The sequence below is a fragment of the Lissotriton vulgaris genome, chromosome 8, assembly GCF_964263255.1.
Source record: "Lissotriton vulgaris chromosome 8, aLisVul1.2, whole genome shotgun sequence".
In the NCBI taxonomy this organism is placed as follows: Eukaryota; Metazoa; Chordata; class Amphibia; order Caudata; family Salamandridae; genus Lissotriton; species Lissotriton vulgaris.
The window spans coordinates 1514777204-1514793673 of record NC_141696.1 but is presented as its reverse complement, the minus strand read 5'-3'; the positions used below and the strand labels follow the sequence as shown (position 1 = coordinate 1514793673).

The 16470-nt window shown below is 47.2% G+C and overlaps 1 protein-coding gene across 1 annotated transcript in view; it reads left to right on the top strand.

Annotated features, from left to right (window-relative positions):
• Positions 1–11551, top strand: part of LOC147699065 (uncharacterized) — a 40665-nt gene extending 29114 nt beyond the window's left edge. The window contains exon 4 of the mRNA XM_086936298.1: positions 10833–11551. Within this exon, the coding sequence (XP_086792424.1) occupies positions 10833–11551 (719 nt within the window). The remainder of the gene's footprint in view (positions 1–10832) is intronic.
• Positions 11552–16470: the final 4919 nt, after the last annotated feature.

Below are 16470 nucleotides of genomic sequence, written 5' to 3'. Positions count from 1 at the left end.
TACTGGTGGTGCCTGTTTTCATAGGGTGGTCACTCCTTGACCACAAGGGAGATGTCTTCAGTCTTCTAGTCAGAATAGAACATCGAAGGTCGAAGGTCCAAGAGTTTCATATCAGAGTTTCATTCCGGGATAATCTAAACTCGGGGGACACAGCTCCTATCTTTATACTAAACAAACGGCCTGGATTACCTGCTAGGTCCCTCCTATGGATTTCAACTGGTTTGAACCGGGCTATGCATGGAGCACCTTGTGTGCCCCAGGCAGTGTCTGGAAAAGCATCTTTCCATTCTACCCACCCTGCTTCAATACATTACAGGCTGTCTGGGGAGGTGTAGCACCTCCCTTGACAGGAAACCTACTGTCCAGGCCTCCAATGCTGGAATTTCCCCCAGCAGCAGGAGGTCAGACTCGTGTCTGTGGCCGCAGCATCCATTTTGTGATGCTGAGGCTCTGTTTAACTTTAACCGGGTAAAGCAGTAACATAAATGTCTTTTCCCTCTAGAAGGGTGGAATGCTACCCCCACCACCAGAACTGGTGGGGGGAGGGGGGTAGTATTCCAAAGTGTTTGACACCTTACACGACATGTTTTGATAAAGCCAAACCAAAGTTAGCATTAACCGTGAGGATTATAATGCACTTTAGAGTATATGGTATAGCTATATCATGGAACAGCGATAAGGAGATGGTTCCGAAAGCTGCAGAGGGGCTCAGCTCATGCTAGGGCACCCTCTCACATAAAACCAAGCACTCTGCCTCCAGGATTGTTAAGGCCTGCCATAGGTGGGGGTGACCATAGGAAGCAGACCCTACTCTCCTACAGGGGTTCCCTTTGAAAGAGTGGGAATTGACATTGTTGGACCAATGAATCCTCAGACAGCATCTGGGCACAGGTTTATCCTAGTGGTGGTGGACCATGCCACTAGGTACCCAAGGGCAATTCCCCTTAGGACCACTACAGCACCTGTTGTGGCAAGAGCCTTCTTGGGAGTGTTGGTCTCAAGAGTCGGTTTCCCTAAGAAGGTAGTATCTGACAGAGGTAAAACCTTTTATGTCTAGCTACTTGACTGCAATGTGGAAGAAGTGTGGAGTGAATTACAAACTCACCACCCCCTATCACCCACAATGCAATGGTTTAGTTGGAAGATTCAACAAAACCTTAAAGGGTATGATCAAGGGTCTCCCAGAAAAGCTTAGGTGGAGATGGGACATCCTGCTACCCTGTCTTTTATTTGCATACAGGGAGGTTCCTCAGAAGGGGGTTGGCTATAGCCCCTTTGAACTTCTGTTTGGGCATCCTGTAATGGGCCCATTGTGTCTGGTGAAGGAGGGATGAGAGTTACCTCTCAAACCCCCTAAACAGGAAATAGTGGACTATGTACTTGGTCTCTGCTCCAGGATGGCTGAGTATATGAAAAAGACAACTAAAAACCTTGAGGCTAGCCAGGAATGACAGAAAGCCTGGCATGACCAAAAGGCTGTACTGACTGTTTACCAGCCAGGACTGAAAGTGTGGGTGTTGGAGCCTGTGGCCCCAGCAGCTCTCCAAGACAAGTGGAGTGGACCCCACACTATTGTTGAATAGAAGGGAGAGGTTACCTATTTGGTAGACCTAGGAACTCCCAGGAGCCCCCACAGAGAGGTTTATGTCAACAGACTGAAACCATATGTTGACAGGGCAGACATGGGCTTGCTCATGGCTACTGATTTTTTTTTAAATATCTTTTTATTGCAGGGAAATAGATTGTACAAACAGGTCATATATCATTCCAACCGTTGTCTGTTGTAAAATACGATTCTCCATTGCATGTGTCACACAGCCAGTTAGCTCACAACCCGGAGGTCGAGCGGCGTAATAACGGAGAAAGCCATGAGCTGGAAAAGTTAGTATGGCTCAGCGACAACCAGTTGTCCGGAAGATGGCAGGGCTGCTTTTCGGTCCCCCCATCCCCCTCACCTCCGTAATTTCCTAACAAACCAGATAAACCCTCCCCCCCACCCCTGAACAACATCCCCCCTCCTGCCCAGCCCCCCACCCCCTCTCCTAGTCCTACCCCCCTGCCCCTCTCCCTACCCCCCACCCCCTAATCGTGTCAGAGTACCACCAGAGCGAGCTTGCATCCATCCCGTCTAAGCCAGACCCGAACCAGACCATCAGGAGTACTCAACAAAAACTGCCAGTCATCACGTAGGAAGTAGGGAAACAAGGGAAGGAGGCTAGGCCATCACCACCCCAGGCGGCGGCGCCGCGGGAGCAGGGCTATGCGCGGGGGAGTCTTCATCATCCAGGTCCAAAAGTGTGAGGTCTAAGACCAACCTCTCCCAGACCCTGGCCCTCTCTAGAGCTGTGTCAGTGCCTGCCCTAAGCGCAGACTGCAAACGGAGCTCCCCCTCACACCGGGCCCATTTGTTAAGCTCAGCCTTCCATCTCTCTACAGTGGGGCCCCTACTCGCCTTCCATTGGGATGTTATGGCACGTTTCGCTAAAAGTAGTCCCAGGTCCAGAAACTTGCTAGTAATTATGTTCTTTGATGTGTGTGGGAACCAATGTAGAATGCAGTGTGCCATGGTGAATTGTAAGTCCCTCTCCGTAACCTCCCTTAGGCTATCCACTACTTCCTGCCAAAAGGAACTTAACTCTGGACAGGACCAGAACATGTGTTGGAAATCAGCCAAGTCCGCCGGGCATCGCGGGCAGGCCGCCGGATGGGTCGAGAAATATTTATGCAGTTTGTCAGGGGTCAGGTAGGCCCTATGCAGGACATAAAAGTGCACCAGCTGAAACCTAGCGTTGTGCGTCCCTTTCCAGGCCCGTTCCACTATGCTAGACCACGCTTCCTCAGGGATCTCCGTCGCCAGGTCAGCATCCCATTTCGCCTTCAGAGGCAACAGTGGGGTGATAGCCTCCGAAACCATGCGCCTATACAGGCATGCAACACCCTTGACCGTCCGTGCCACCGTCACCACATATTGGCAGCCCAGAGACAGTGGCGTTGCTCATGGCTACTGATGAAGGACAGGAGGAGGAGAGTGACCCTCTCCCAGACCTGCTCACTCAGAACCCGGATGAAGGGGCAGTAGATGGGGGCAGTAGATGGTGTAGCATTGGCAGGCAGCCTCACTGCTCAGCAGCAAACTGATTGCAGACAGGTGCTCAGTTGGTTTAGATATATGTTCTCTCTGACTACAAGTCAGACCCCCTGGTGCACTCATGAAGTGGACACTGGGGACAGTCTGCCTGTTAAACATAAGATTTACAGGCAACCAGATCATGTCAGGGACTGTATCAGGACAGACGTCCAGAAAATGTTGGATTTGGGAGTTATTGAACCCTCAGAGAGCCCTTGGGCTAGTTCAGTGGTCTTGGTACCAAAACCTCACACCTTGGGTGGTAAGAGAGAGATGAGGTTTTGTGTAGACTACAGAGGTCTCAATGCAGTCACTAGGACTGATGCCCATCCAATTCCAAGAGCAGATGAGCTTATAGATACTTTGGCCTCAGCCAAGTTTCTGAGCATATTTGATCCAACAGCTGGCTACTGGCAGATCAGATTAGCTGATGATGCAAAGCCAAAGACAGCATTTTCAACCCCTAGGGAGCACTATCAGTTTTGGTAATGCCCTTTGGTCTGAAGAATGCACCTGCCACTTTCAAAGGTTGGTGAACAAAGACCTAACAGGCCTGGAAGACTACTGTGCTGCATATCTTGATGATATAGCTGTCTTTAGCTCCACCTGGAAGGATCACCTGGTTCACCTGAAAAATGTTTTGGAGGCCCTGCAAAAAGCAGGCCTGACTATCAAGGCTACTAAGTGCCAGATAGGGCAGAGTCAGGTTGTGTACTTGGGCCACCTTGTAGATGGGGGCCAGGTTCAACCATTGCAGAGCAAAATCCAAACCATCATGGGCTGGGTTGCTCCAACTACAGGGCCGTTTCTGCCATTAGGCAGGACTAGGCGACCGCCTAGGGCGGCAAAAGGTGGGGGGCGGCAAAAAACATGCAGGCAGCAGCAGCACCTATCAGTGGAGTGCAAGCGCACGCGCACCTGCTTTAGAAGGAGTGGCAGCAGCGTTTCCAGCCAGTACCTGCGCCATCGCCGAGTCAGTCGGTTTAAATGTTCAGAGACATTTTCATTCACTTCGTCAAAACCATAAAACATTCATAAAGGAGCTTTATACGATACACACAGTCTATATTATAGACTGTGTATCGTAGCGGCTTTGATTGCTGTAGCTAGAAGTGTCAGGGGAAGAAGAGAGAGAAAATATGCTGGGAAGGGTTCCTTCAAGTGCTTGCAGGGTCTAGCTTGAACTTCTCTGGAGGAGGATTCGTGCTTCCAGCCAAAGTGTGTGCTTTAATAGCTGAACCTCCATTCCGTTTGTAATATTTGTTAATAACCCCATGGTAGGTTTGGTGTGGAATGGGATCCAAATATTGTATGACAAATGACAGGAGGACCACCACGGCTGCATACATTTGTTATTGAACGGAAGAGCTCCCTTGCCAATCACAGTTTTACTGCTCTTTGCAACCGCCACCTGAAACACTCCATCAGCAAGTGTCAGAGTCTGGCCACCCTTCAGAGACCACAACATGCAGTTGTGTGGCCACTGGAATACAGGAAGTGCTGATTACTAAACTGGCAGAAGCCTGACACCGGTATGCTATTGTTGTCCATTTTGTAAAGGAAATAATTTAAATAAATGTTTGGCTGCCTATGAGGTCATTTGGATCACCACTACATTTAATGGAAAACCATGTCACATCCACATTTTGGTATTGCATCACTATAAAATGCTGTTATTGTAGCCTTCAGATTTTAGCTATGTTCACAATGTGATATGTAGACCTGTGGATGGAACTTGGACTTTGGCTGCGACAAATCATTACATGTGTTTGGGTTGCTGACAGCAATGAAACTTATATGACAGGAGTCAGCATAGTGTGTTTATACTGAGCAAGCTGCTTCTAACAGCTTGCCATTCGCTGCTCGGGGTAGTTTGACAGGCCATCTGATGCATTTTAGAAGCTTCGGTGTTTTGCTGATGAGTAGTTTCTGCTGAACTGTCCGCAAGTGGGTCCTGTAGCTCCGCTAATGGCAGCCATGAGTTGTGATGGTTTGAAGCATCTACCCTATTGCACAGGTGTGTATTAGCGGAGTCCTTCCTGTTCAATACAGGCTGACTGGAAGAGATGATAAAAGCTGCAAGCATCACCTGTTTAAATTTACAGGTACCTTCCTCCTGCAGTGTGTGTAGTGCTTTTTTCGATCTACTGGAGGGTGGCTTCAAGCCCAAGGGAATTTCTGGATCATCTTTATGAGCGGTGCAAGGCTGTGATGGATTACTTCATGACCTGTGGAAGTCTTTGAAGAAATCTTAGATGACACCAGCACAATGGCACCTTATTCTGAAACTTATGTGGACAGACCAAGATCAATTCAATTCATGTACCAACTCCATTTTGGTTCAAAATGGAAAGCAGGAACTTTATTTATCGGTAAGCGCAAGTCAAATTCTATATAATTGCAGCCACTAACAGACAGAAATATTCGAAATTGAAGAGAACTTGTGCCCCCCTCCCCCTCACCGGTATACTCCTGTGTAACAGTTTTCTACCATATATGCCTGGGAGAAATCATCATGCAGTTCTCTTTCCTCGATGTTCCTTATGCTGTCTAAATGCAAAATATTGTTTAGTGGCAGGTTAGGCTTCTCAGCACCTATGGATACAGAATTGATTTACATTGGTTTGCCATGTTATCTAAGATGTCCTGATTGCAAGAACGGTAACATATATGTGCTCTCTTAAATGGAGGGACTCCAGAGGGGCCTTTCAGATAAACTGTTTTAGTCTGTCTCCATGTTTCTCTGCTGAGCTGCATTGTTTAAAGTTACCTTATTAACAACAAGTCTTCTTGATAGCTGTAGATGGGAGTGGGCTCTTTTGTTTGCACCAGTATTCCTTCTTGACAGTAGTGGCTCGTGTTAGGAGTGCCGCGTGGCAGTGGGGTGGGGTGGGGGAGGAGCTGGGTGGGGGGTAGTAAACTACGGAATATGGTCCAACGGACGTAAGCAAACAAATAAATAAATGAAACTTATTTTGTAGCACGCACTGCATCACATTTGGCAATGCAGCGCCCACAATGAAATTTGTTTTATTTATTTATTTGTTTACTTACCTCTGGTCGGCCGTATGCCGTAGTTTACTACCCCCCACCCTGTTCCTCCCCAGCCCCGCCCGCAGCATTCCCACCATGAGCCGCTACTGCTGCTTGATGAGTATTATAGAGACACTGCCAAGAGAAAGTCTTGCATTCAATAACTTGTATCCATGGAGGGTGCAGGGCCAGAATGTCGTAGTCAGAATATATTTTGCTAAAATATCTCCCAATTGAAGTTAGTAAGAAACATTCTTAATTCAATAGACGGATATTTAGGACAATCTACTTATGTCAGACTATATTTCTGACTTTGATCTTATGGCATAACCTCCATGGTGGTAGATTACATGTGGAGGTGTGCACACTCTATATTTCTTCCTCTTCCTCTTGGTCACTCTCTCAACCTCCTTTTTGCTCTGTGATGGTGTGTTCATGTCCGGGCTATCACACATCTCTTGTACGCAGCGCTTAATTTGAGCAGGTGGTTTCCGTTGCTAAGCACCGATACCTAAATGTCATCACCGGCACCTATGATAATCTGCCGCATGGTAGCACTGGTGGTCTAATTTGGAGATGAGCAAAAACACAGTGGTTTATTAATCCAATATACATAAAAAACGACTACATCTGCCACCAAAGCCATTCTTTTAACACTGGGGGCTTGAAATATTCTGAATTGTCACTCTGTAGGGGTGAGATGATTACTAATTGTGTTTGTACTGTCATTGGCAACACTCGCAAGGGGCAATGGGTGCTGCAAGCTGCAGTGGCCTCCTGGCGAGGTGCCTGGCTCTTATCGTACTAAAAGGGAGGGGGCGGCATTTTTCAATTCTCGCCTAGGGCGGCAAAACACCTAGAAACGGCCCTGTCCAACTACCCAGACTCAGGTCAGAGCTTTCTTGGGCCTGACTGGGTACTACAGAAGATTTGTCAAGGGGTATGGATCCATTGTGACACGCCTGAATGACTTAACTTCTAAAAGGATGCCTACGAAAGTTTAGTGGACAGTAAGTTGTCAAAAGGCATTTGATTACCTGAAGCAGGGAATTCATTGTTCAAACAGATGCATCTGAGTTGGGGGTAGGGGCTGTGCTATCACAATTGAATGATGAAGGTCAGGACCAGCCAGTAGCTTTTATTAGCAGAAGGCTGACCCCTAGACAGAAACGTTGGTCAGCTATTGAGAGGGAGTCCTTTGCTGTGGTTTGGGCTCTGAAGAAGCTGAGGCCATACTTGTTTGGCACTCACTTCACTGTTCAGACTGACCATAAGCCCCTCTTATGGCTAAAAGAGATGAAGGTGAAAAACCCAAACTTTTAAGGTGGTCCATTTCCCTACAGGGGATGGACTATACAGTGGAACACAGACCTGGGAGTAACCATGCCAATGCAGATGGACTCTCCAGGTATTTCCACTTAGAACATGAAGACCCAACTGGTCAAGGTTAGGTTAATGTTTCTGCGTTTGGGGGGGAGGGGGGTTGTGTAGGAGAGTAGGATCTGCTTACTATGGTTACTCCCACGTTTTGCTGGTGTTTCACTGTTTTTCGACTTTAGTCTGGCTGGGGCCCTGCTAACCAGGACACCAGCCTAGCTGCTTCCTCTCTAAATTGATTGCATGTACATTAGGTATACTCCAGATTGGTTACTGGGTTACCCTTGTGAGTCCCTAGTATATGGCACCTTAGGTACTGAGGGCATAGGTACCCCAGAGCCCTTACAGGGGCTGAAGCATGTATTATGCCACCCCTAGGAAGCCTTCCAAAATAGCACCACAGGTCTGCTACTGCAGCCTGGGTAATGTGGTGCATGCACCCCTTACTAAGATATAGGCTACCTATATCTGCCTTTAATCACTGACACATATAAACCTATAAGTCACTCCTATGGCAGGCCTCATCAATCCTGAAGGCAGAGTGCTTGGTTTTGTGTGAGACGGTGCCCATGCATGAGCAGGACCCCTCTGCAGCTTTTGGAATCTATTCTCTGTAGCTTTTCTGTGATGCAGCCAGACCATATACTCTTAAGTGCATTATAACCTTGCGGTTAATGCTAACTTTGGAATGGCTGCATGGAAACATGTCATGTTTGGTGTCAAACACTATGAAATCCTACCCCCCACCAGTCCTGGCGGCGGGGGTAGAATTCCACCCTTCTAGAGGGAGAAGACGTGTACACACTTACGTAACCGGTAATAGTTTAAAGGAGCCCGAGCATCACAAAATGGATGCTGCAGCCACAGACACGAGTCTGACCTCCTGCTGCTGGACAAAACTATGGCAGGGAGACCTGGGCAATAGGTTTCCTGTCACAGGGAGGTGTAACCACCTCCCAGACAGGTTTTAGTGTATTGGGGCTGGGTGGGTGCATTCAGTGAATGCTTTTCAGACAATGCTGGGGGTACACTTGGTGTCCCTGTGCATACCCCAGTTCAAACCGGTTGCAGGACCTGCTCTGGCATGAAACTGGACAAAGGGAAAGGGTGTAACCACCCCCTCCCTGGGTCCTCCCATAAGTGGGACCCTAGAGTAAGTCCAACCCCTAAACTTAGTATAAGTATAGGAACCCAGTCCTTAGGACTTTAGATTACCCTGGACGAAACTCTGCAACATATATCCTGGAACTTCGATATTCTATTTCTACTAGTAGACGGAAGAATCTCCCTTGGGGTCAAGGAGTGACTCCCCTGTTCAAACAGGCAGCAAAGAAGCATCTTGCCAGTCTGCATTTCCAAGGCTCCCGCTGGATCCTGCCAGATTTGCGACACAAGACATCGACTTCCAGACTTCGCAGAGGCTGACATGGGATCCCAGCAAAGCTGAGACCCGCTGCCCTCACGAGTGACGTGGGTCCAGAACTCCTGGAAACCGTGCTCATTTGCAAGTACATCAACTTCCCGAGATTTCCTGAAGTTGTGCATTGGGCTACTTGTAGTCCAAGCCCGAGCACCATTTGCACCGAAGATTGTGGGCTTCCTCTCCACGAGTGTTCTGTGGGGCCGCTTCTAGCATTTCCACTTGAGGCTCCTTTGCGATCCTGATCCGTCAACTGGTGGCTCCCCACGAAGGTAACTCTTCTGTTTTTGGGCTTTCCTGGATGCTCCAGATTTGCGCTGACTCAACTCCAAAGGGTGAGACCCTCAGACCTTGCTGGTCTGCACTGAAGCCAATCATTGCTTCCAGTGTGGGTTGCTGTTGCCAGGGCTTGTTGGGTCCTATCCGGAATCCGACACTGCAGCACTCGACATCCTTTGTGGGCAGCTTGAATCCAGCTCCTGGTTGTCGTCAACACCTCCTGGTCCTCATGGCTGAAGAGTCAAGCTTCACCTTCTTCACCTGAAATCAACCAACATCGGTTGGCATCTTCTCATCGCCTTCCTGGTCACTGGCTAGTGACCCAGACTCTGTCCCCTCTGCTTTTAGGTTCTTCAGATCTTCGATCCATCCTTGGATCCACCCGGACACTTTCGACTTGGTCGCCAGCAGCACTTTGCAGCAGATCGCCATTGAAAACGACAACGAAACCTGACACCCATGCATCTGGCTTCCCTGGGTGAGGTAACTCGAGTACTCCAGTGCTCCCGTGGGTATTGACTCTAGAACTGCCTAGTTCTAAAGGGGTTTGCTCCAAGTCCTCTTCTAAGTGTCCTTCCTTTGTAATTTTCCAACCGCGAGTTTCCCCATAGAAGTAAATGGTGATTGGCGTCTGTGTTTAGACACTGCACGTGTCCCCCGTGGGTCGTCCCCTGTGTCACTACCTTGGGTGGTTCCTGGTGGCCCCAGCAGTTCTACAGGCTCTAGGCTTTGTATATTTGTCCGTCGTGGTTCTTATACCTCTTTCTTAGTTTATGGTTTGTGACGCCCCTAGGGCTAATCGTATACTGTGCTAATTTACTGTGTGCTAAATAAGTTTACTTGATGTACTTTTGTCTCTAGCCTCATAAGGAGACTAGAGGGATGTGTTTAGAATAAACATATATATTATATATATATATACCTGGAATGGTTCTCCTTTCATTTGGTCATTCATAAGATTATAGACTGGTAAACCAAGCTGCTTTACATTCCTTCAAGACTTAGCCTGAAGGCTGCTCTCCACAGCTACCACTAGGATAGCTTTCTATATAGGTAAACCTACCATCAATAAGGGTCGTTTGGACTGGTGCAAGGTGCCCACTAGAATAGTGGACAGCATATGCCAGGCCAACTTCTCACACAGACATCTTTGGCCTTCTCTGGGTCCTCTCATTCCTGTATGTGACTGGGATCCCAGTGAGGAGAGAGACGCTGCAGCACTGAAGGCAGACGTCTTGCAAAGGGTGTTCTCTGACCAGAGTCTTCGGAAGGAGGGGAAAGAGCAGTATCCGGAAGCCCGAATTCATAAGAAGAGGCCTAGGTTTCATCAAGGGCCTCCCTCTCAATATGAGTGCCCCTAGCCCTTACAGACTCCTGATCCTCCGACTCCCCCAAAAATTCCTTCTCATGGGCTCTGTGAGTAGAAGGAATCACTGGAAAGTGCATTTCCCAAACAAATGAAAGTGTTTTTTCAATAGGAGATCTTACAGCCCAGGACCAAGAGGCAGGGATATTGCATTAGGTGGCACTGGAGGCAGTGGAGGCACAGGGGGCACTGGAAGCAACTGGAGGCAGTCTAGCCACTGTGGGCATAAGGGGCAGTGGAGGCACTGGAGACATGGGTGACACTTGAGGCAGTGGAGGCACTAAAGGAAGTGGAGGCAGTGAAGGCAGTGGAGGCATTGGAGGCACTAGAGGCAGTGGAGGCACTGGAGGAAGTGGAGGCACTGGAGGCTCTGGAGGTAATGGAGGCAGTGGAGGCACTAGAGGCAGTGGAGGCACTAGAGGAAGTGGAGGCAGTGAAGGCACTGGAGGCAGTGGGGGCACTAGAGTCAGTGGAGGCACTAGAGGAAGTGGAGGCAGTGAAGGCAGTGGAGGCATTGGAGGCACTAGAGGCAGTGGAGGCACTGGAGGCTCTGGAGGCAATGGAGGCAGTGGAGGCACTAGAGGCAGTGGAGGTACTAGATGATGTGGAGGCAGTGAAGGCACTGGAGGCAGTGGAGGCACTAGATTCAGTGGAGGCACTAGAGGAAGTGGAGGCAGTGAAGGCAGTGGAGTCACTGGAGGCAGTGGAGGCACTAGAAGCAGTCGAGGCACTCGCGGAAGTGGAGGCACTGGAGGCAGTGGAGGCACCAGAGGCATTGGAGGCACTAGAGGAAGTGGAGGCAGTGAAGGCACTGGCGGCACAGAAGGCATATGTGGCATTGGAGGCCATGGAGACACTGAAGGCACTGGAAGCAGAGGAGGCAGTGGAGGCACTGGGGCATTGGAGGCATGAGAGGCACTGGGTGCACTTTAGACACTGGAGGCATTAGAGGCACTGGATGCACTGAAGGCCCTGGAGCCAGTGGAGGCAGTGGAGGCCATGGAGGCACTGGGGGCACTGGAAGCAACTGGAGGCAGTGAAGGCACTAGATGAAGTGGAGGCAGTGGACAAACTGGAGGAAGTGAAGGCACTGGAGGTACTGAGGCACTGGAGGCCCTGGAGGCCCTGGAGGTCACTGGAGGCACTGCGGGCACTGGGGGCACTGAAGGCCCTCGAGGCCCTGGAGGCACTGGGGGCACTGGGGGCAGTGGAGCAGCTTGAAAGCATTGATCATGGCGATGTGTTCGTGCTTCTTATGGAAGCGCAAGGAGCCTCTATCTTCAGATTCTCATTGCCTCGCTTTGGAGGAGGGCTTTCAAGGCTTCGAAGGAACATTGTCACTCATACTGGCAATCTGCTATAGACACAGTATGAGATCACCTTAAAGCAGGACAAACTGTAACAGCTTCAATGCCTCATCAGGGGTAGTAAGCGGTATATAAATTCAATTTACAATTACAATTACATGGGAAACAAAAAACAAACACCTACCTGATTTCTTAGAAGACTTTATATAACGAAGCATCTCACGGTCCTTTCCCCGCTCGCACTCCCAGGCTGCATAAATCAATGCTTAATTTGAGCCAGTGGTTTTCCGGTGCTTGTCGCCGGCACTTATTTGTCAACACCGGCACTCATGACAGCTACCACATGGTGGTGCTGTTTGTGTAATATAGAGATGAGTGATACAACAGTTGTTTATTACTCAACTAGCTTACCCATCGCGCTTTGCTGCGATCTCAGAAGAAAGGAAATTTAAGGAAACTTGTTATGATAACATTTCATTTACATTGTGTCATTTTTATTGAAACTTATTCATTTTAATATGGAAAACATTTTAAAGTGTTGTTTTAATTCTGTTTATTTATTCGAGTGCTTGTGGATACACGGTATTTTTTGTTTTTCCGTCTGGTGCGTACACAATTAAATCAGAAGGTTTTCCAACGCGTGAGCTGGCCACATACAGTTGTTCATGTGAGAAGTACAAATTCTCCAAATCCAGTCCAGACACTTGCAGCGATTGTCCTTGTGCTTTGTTGATGGTCATTGCAAAAGCGAGTCGCACTGGAAACTTTAAACTTTCAGTATTGGAAAGATTATGAGGGCCCTGAGGGGCCATGGGGCTGATATTTAACAAATTTTTGTTTTTTGTTTTTTTGCCAGAAACCTTCGCGGGAGTGTACTCAACAACTTTTAACAATTTTTTTAAAACATTTTTTTAAAACTTTTTTTTTTGCCAGAAACCTTTGCGGGAGTATACTCAACAACTTCCTAAAGTTTCATGCCGATCATATGAATGGTGTAGTAATGCATAAAGGACAAACAGACATACTTTCGTTTTTATATATATATAGAATAGTCATTAAAACAACTATTTACCTACCTCTTAAGCTATTCTTATAGCTTTGGCGGCCTCAAATAGTCTGAACTGTCTCACTTGTAGGAGAGTGGTGGTAGGTAGGTGTTATGTTACTATCATTGGCAGCGCTGGCATGGGGCAATGGGTGGTGGAAGCTGCAGTGGCCTCCTGACGAGAGCTCTTTCACTTATGTTTTTTTTTTACAAATTAAGCACTGGCATAGAGTCAGCTCCCTGATGAGGACCTCATGATGCTCCCGATACATGCGGGGGGAGTCATCGGCGCCCAGTGGGATGGAGTGACCAGCAATCTCTGGAGTGGACCATGTCCAGGAAACTGGCCCTGTCCTGATCCAAGAACTGGATCAACAAAGGAGGGGAGCAGCAGGAAAAGAAGGCCAACACTTAACAAATCATAGTCACACAAAGATGTCTCTGGCCAGTCCAAGATATGACATTGTAAATGGCGGCATCCTCGGGAAAGCAAAAGCATGTCAGTATCACCTGTCCAAGTGTGGGTTTCAAAGAAACAATGTTAAAGGAGAGGAAGCACACTGTCAGCCAGTAGGCACCAGTTCTCCCACTGCATTATGGGAGATGTAGTTCACCGTGATTTGAATTACTCAGAAGTAGAATAGTGCTTGCATTTCTGGACACGTCCCTGGATCCTTTCAGTCTGCATCAGAAAGTAGCAGATTGGTTTAAGGGTGCGTGAAATGCAGCTTGTAGTAAAAAAACAAATTAAAAAAAAAACCTATATTGATTCATTCTCTGATATGGCTCCTAGGATTTGGAATGCTTTGCCCACTGAAACAAGAACAAACCCGTCCTCTGCCTCCTTAAAAAAAGAAGTAAAAGCGATCCTCATGGCTCATTCACGTGAACTTTGGCCGTTTTGCTAGTTTTTCTGTATATTATACCTATCTATGTCTCTGTGTTCAATAGCTGTCATTTGGTCTTTCAATATAGCTGATTTGAACATGTATAAGCTATGTACCTTTGTTTCACCAATTTCTTGTTTTGCTACATTGTTTTTTCTTCTTACATTTGACTTGTAAAGCGCTCAATATTCGTAAGAGTCTTGTTCGCGCTATATAAAACCCTCAAAATAAACTAAAAATAAAGCTAAACTACAACTCCAAAGACTGCAGGTGCATCCCAGGGACCATCAACTAAAGAACTCTTCCAAAACTCTTAATAATCGATATCAAAATCCGCTGTTGACCACGTTTACAGTAGATATGATATAAGAACTTCTGAACATTATAACAGGTTGCCAGGCAACAGCGGTACTGCAGCTTCCATGGACTCCCTTGAAACCCTCATGGAAGCATTGTTTCTGTCCTGTGTGACACATGCAGACCCCAAATACGAGGAACCCGCCCTCGCCTCATAAGTCTTAAAGCATTGAAAAGGCATTAACTGCCCTAGTGACACGGGTGGGGATAGAGGGCAGATCAGCTCCTTGGAAGAGGTGCTGATTGGGCATCCAATTTGAGGTCTACAAGCCTACAAGTGTGGGGATTGCACGGCTGCAAATATTTGGGCGGAATTAAGGGCCTGATTCACAGAACTAACTTAAGACAAAATCCTAAACTTACTACTTTTGGTATTCACAGAAGTTAGGATTTTGTCTTAAGTATGTTTTAAGACAAACTTAAGACAGACTTAAGTTGGGATTTTGTCTTAAATTTGTCTTAAGACAAACTTAAGACAAAATCCCAACTTCTGTGAATACCAAAAGTAGTACGTTTAGAATTTTGTCTTAAGTCAGTTCTGTGAATCGGCCCCTAAAACATTACATTGTAAGCCAATGGTTCTTAACCTGTGGTTTGAGGACCCCTGAGGGTCTGCAAGACTTACTCAGGGGTCTGCATATGAATTAAATAATAATACAATTAATGCATTAAAATTAGCGAGTATTATCTCACACGGTGGGTGGGACTGGCCGATGATGAAGCATGTCACAAAAGAGTGGGCGAGGCCTTTCCGACCAGTACCTTTATGCTTTGTTGTGGATAATTTCCTACAACATGTCTGTTTCCCTTTTTCCCCTGGGAATACTGCGAAATAAGACCCCTGCCATAATAGTTGTCTGATATATTCAGTTTCGCTTTATTCGATTTTAGTTTTAAAAATCATAAAAGCATACATTTAAAAACACTCATAATTAAAAATTACATGCAAAAGTTACATACAAAAACACAGAATGACAAGAAGATAAAAGCATTTGTCTATGCTACATGAATAAGTTCCTTTGTAGAATTCATGATTTTCTGTACCCCTGGCCAACGTGCATGGTTGCAGGGTAATTGAATGCAGAAAAGCCAGGGCCACAGAGTGCACAGGTATTTCTGCCCTTCGGGTGAGCTGACTCTGTCCTTGGTTTTGGGCGAGGGGTATATACCATGCTTGGGTAAAAGTCACATAAGTCCCAGACGGATATAGGGCCAACACCTTCAGGGGGGTACAAAGTTCGCAGATAGGGGACAACTGAACTGCTTCTAAATTTTATTAAAGCAAGGTCACCGTCAATTTCTTTTTTTAAAGGGCCTAGCCAACCCACCATTCTCACAGAAATAATGGTACCGTCCAAATCTAGGGGCATGGGCCTGTTTTTAGTTAATTAGTGTATGGTTTTGTTAAGTAGGTCTTGTTCCCTCTCAATTTTTCCACGTTTGAGTGTAGGGACTCCTGCAAGAACACACACAAAGGGTACAGCCTCCGGGGGTAGCTGTATGTGTGTAGTATTTTTGAGCTCTGCTATTGTGGCAGTAAATTGTAAGGGGCCGGATTTGGGGTTCACTGTAGGGACATTAAGGAGTGGAAGGATAGGAACTGGGAGGGGAGTTTGATTGATACTGCTTGCACCAGGTGGGTTGGGACAAGTTGTTGTTACAGATTTTTCAGTTTGACTTTGGTTGGACTTAATACATTTCTCTATTCCCAACAGCCTGTCCTCTAGGGTGGAAATTTTAACCAACAGTGGAGAAATGAGTGAGCTAACCATTTGTTCAATCTGGGACAAAAAGTTCGAATTAAAAGATGATACCAATTGATCTATTTTTTCTTCCGGTTTTGAAGAGGGGTTAGTTGCAATGAGTGGGGAGCTAATAGATAATTTTTGTTGTTTTCGGTTGTTCCCTGAGGGCTTAACCCCATCCCACTTCCTTTTACTAGATGAGGACTGGGGAGAAACTGCGTTTGGTGTGATGACATTTTTGGGTTGATGAAGATGTACCAGGGGGCTGGCGATTGGGGTTACGATTGGGGTTAACATACTTGTTCTTTTGGCGGGGCCAGGGGAGGGAGTTATGGAATAATTTCTGGAATCCACGGTGGCATAACTTGTTTTACAAATGAAATTTAACTCGTCCAGCAGCGAGAGTTGTTGCGCTATACCATTTGATGGGTCGGGCGGTAGGTTAGTGGATGCGCCAGTCTTAGCAGGATCATTTGCTGGGGCAATGGGCGGAGATGGGCTGCGAGGAACTTGTGACCCTAAATACA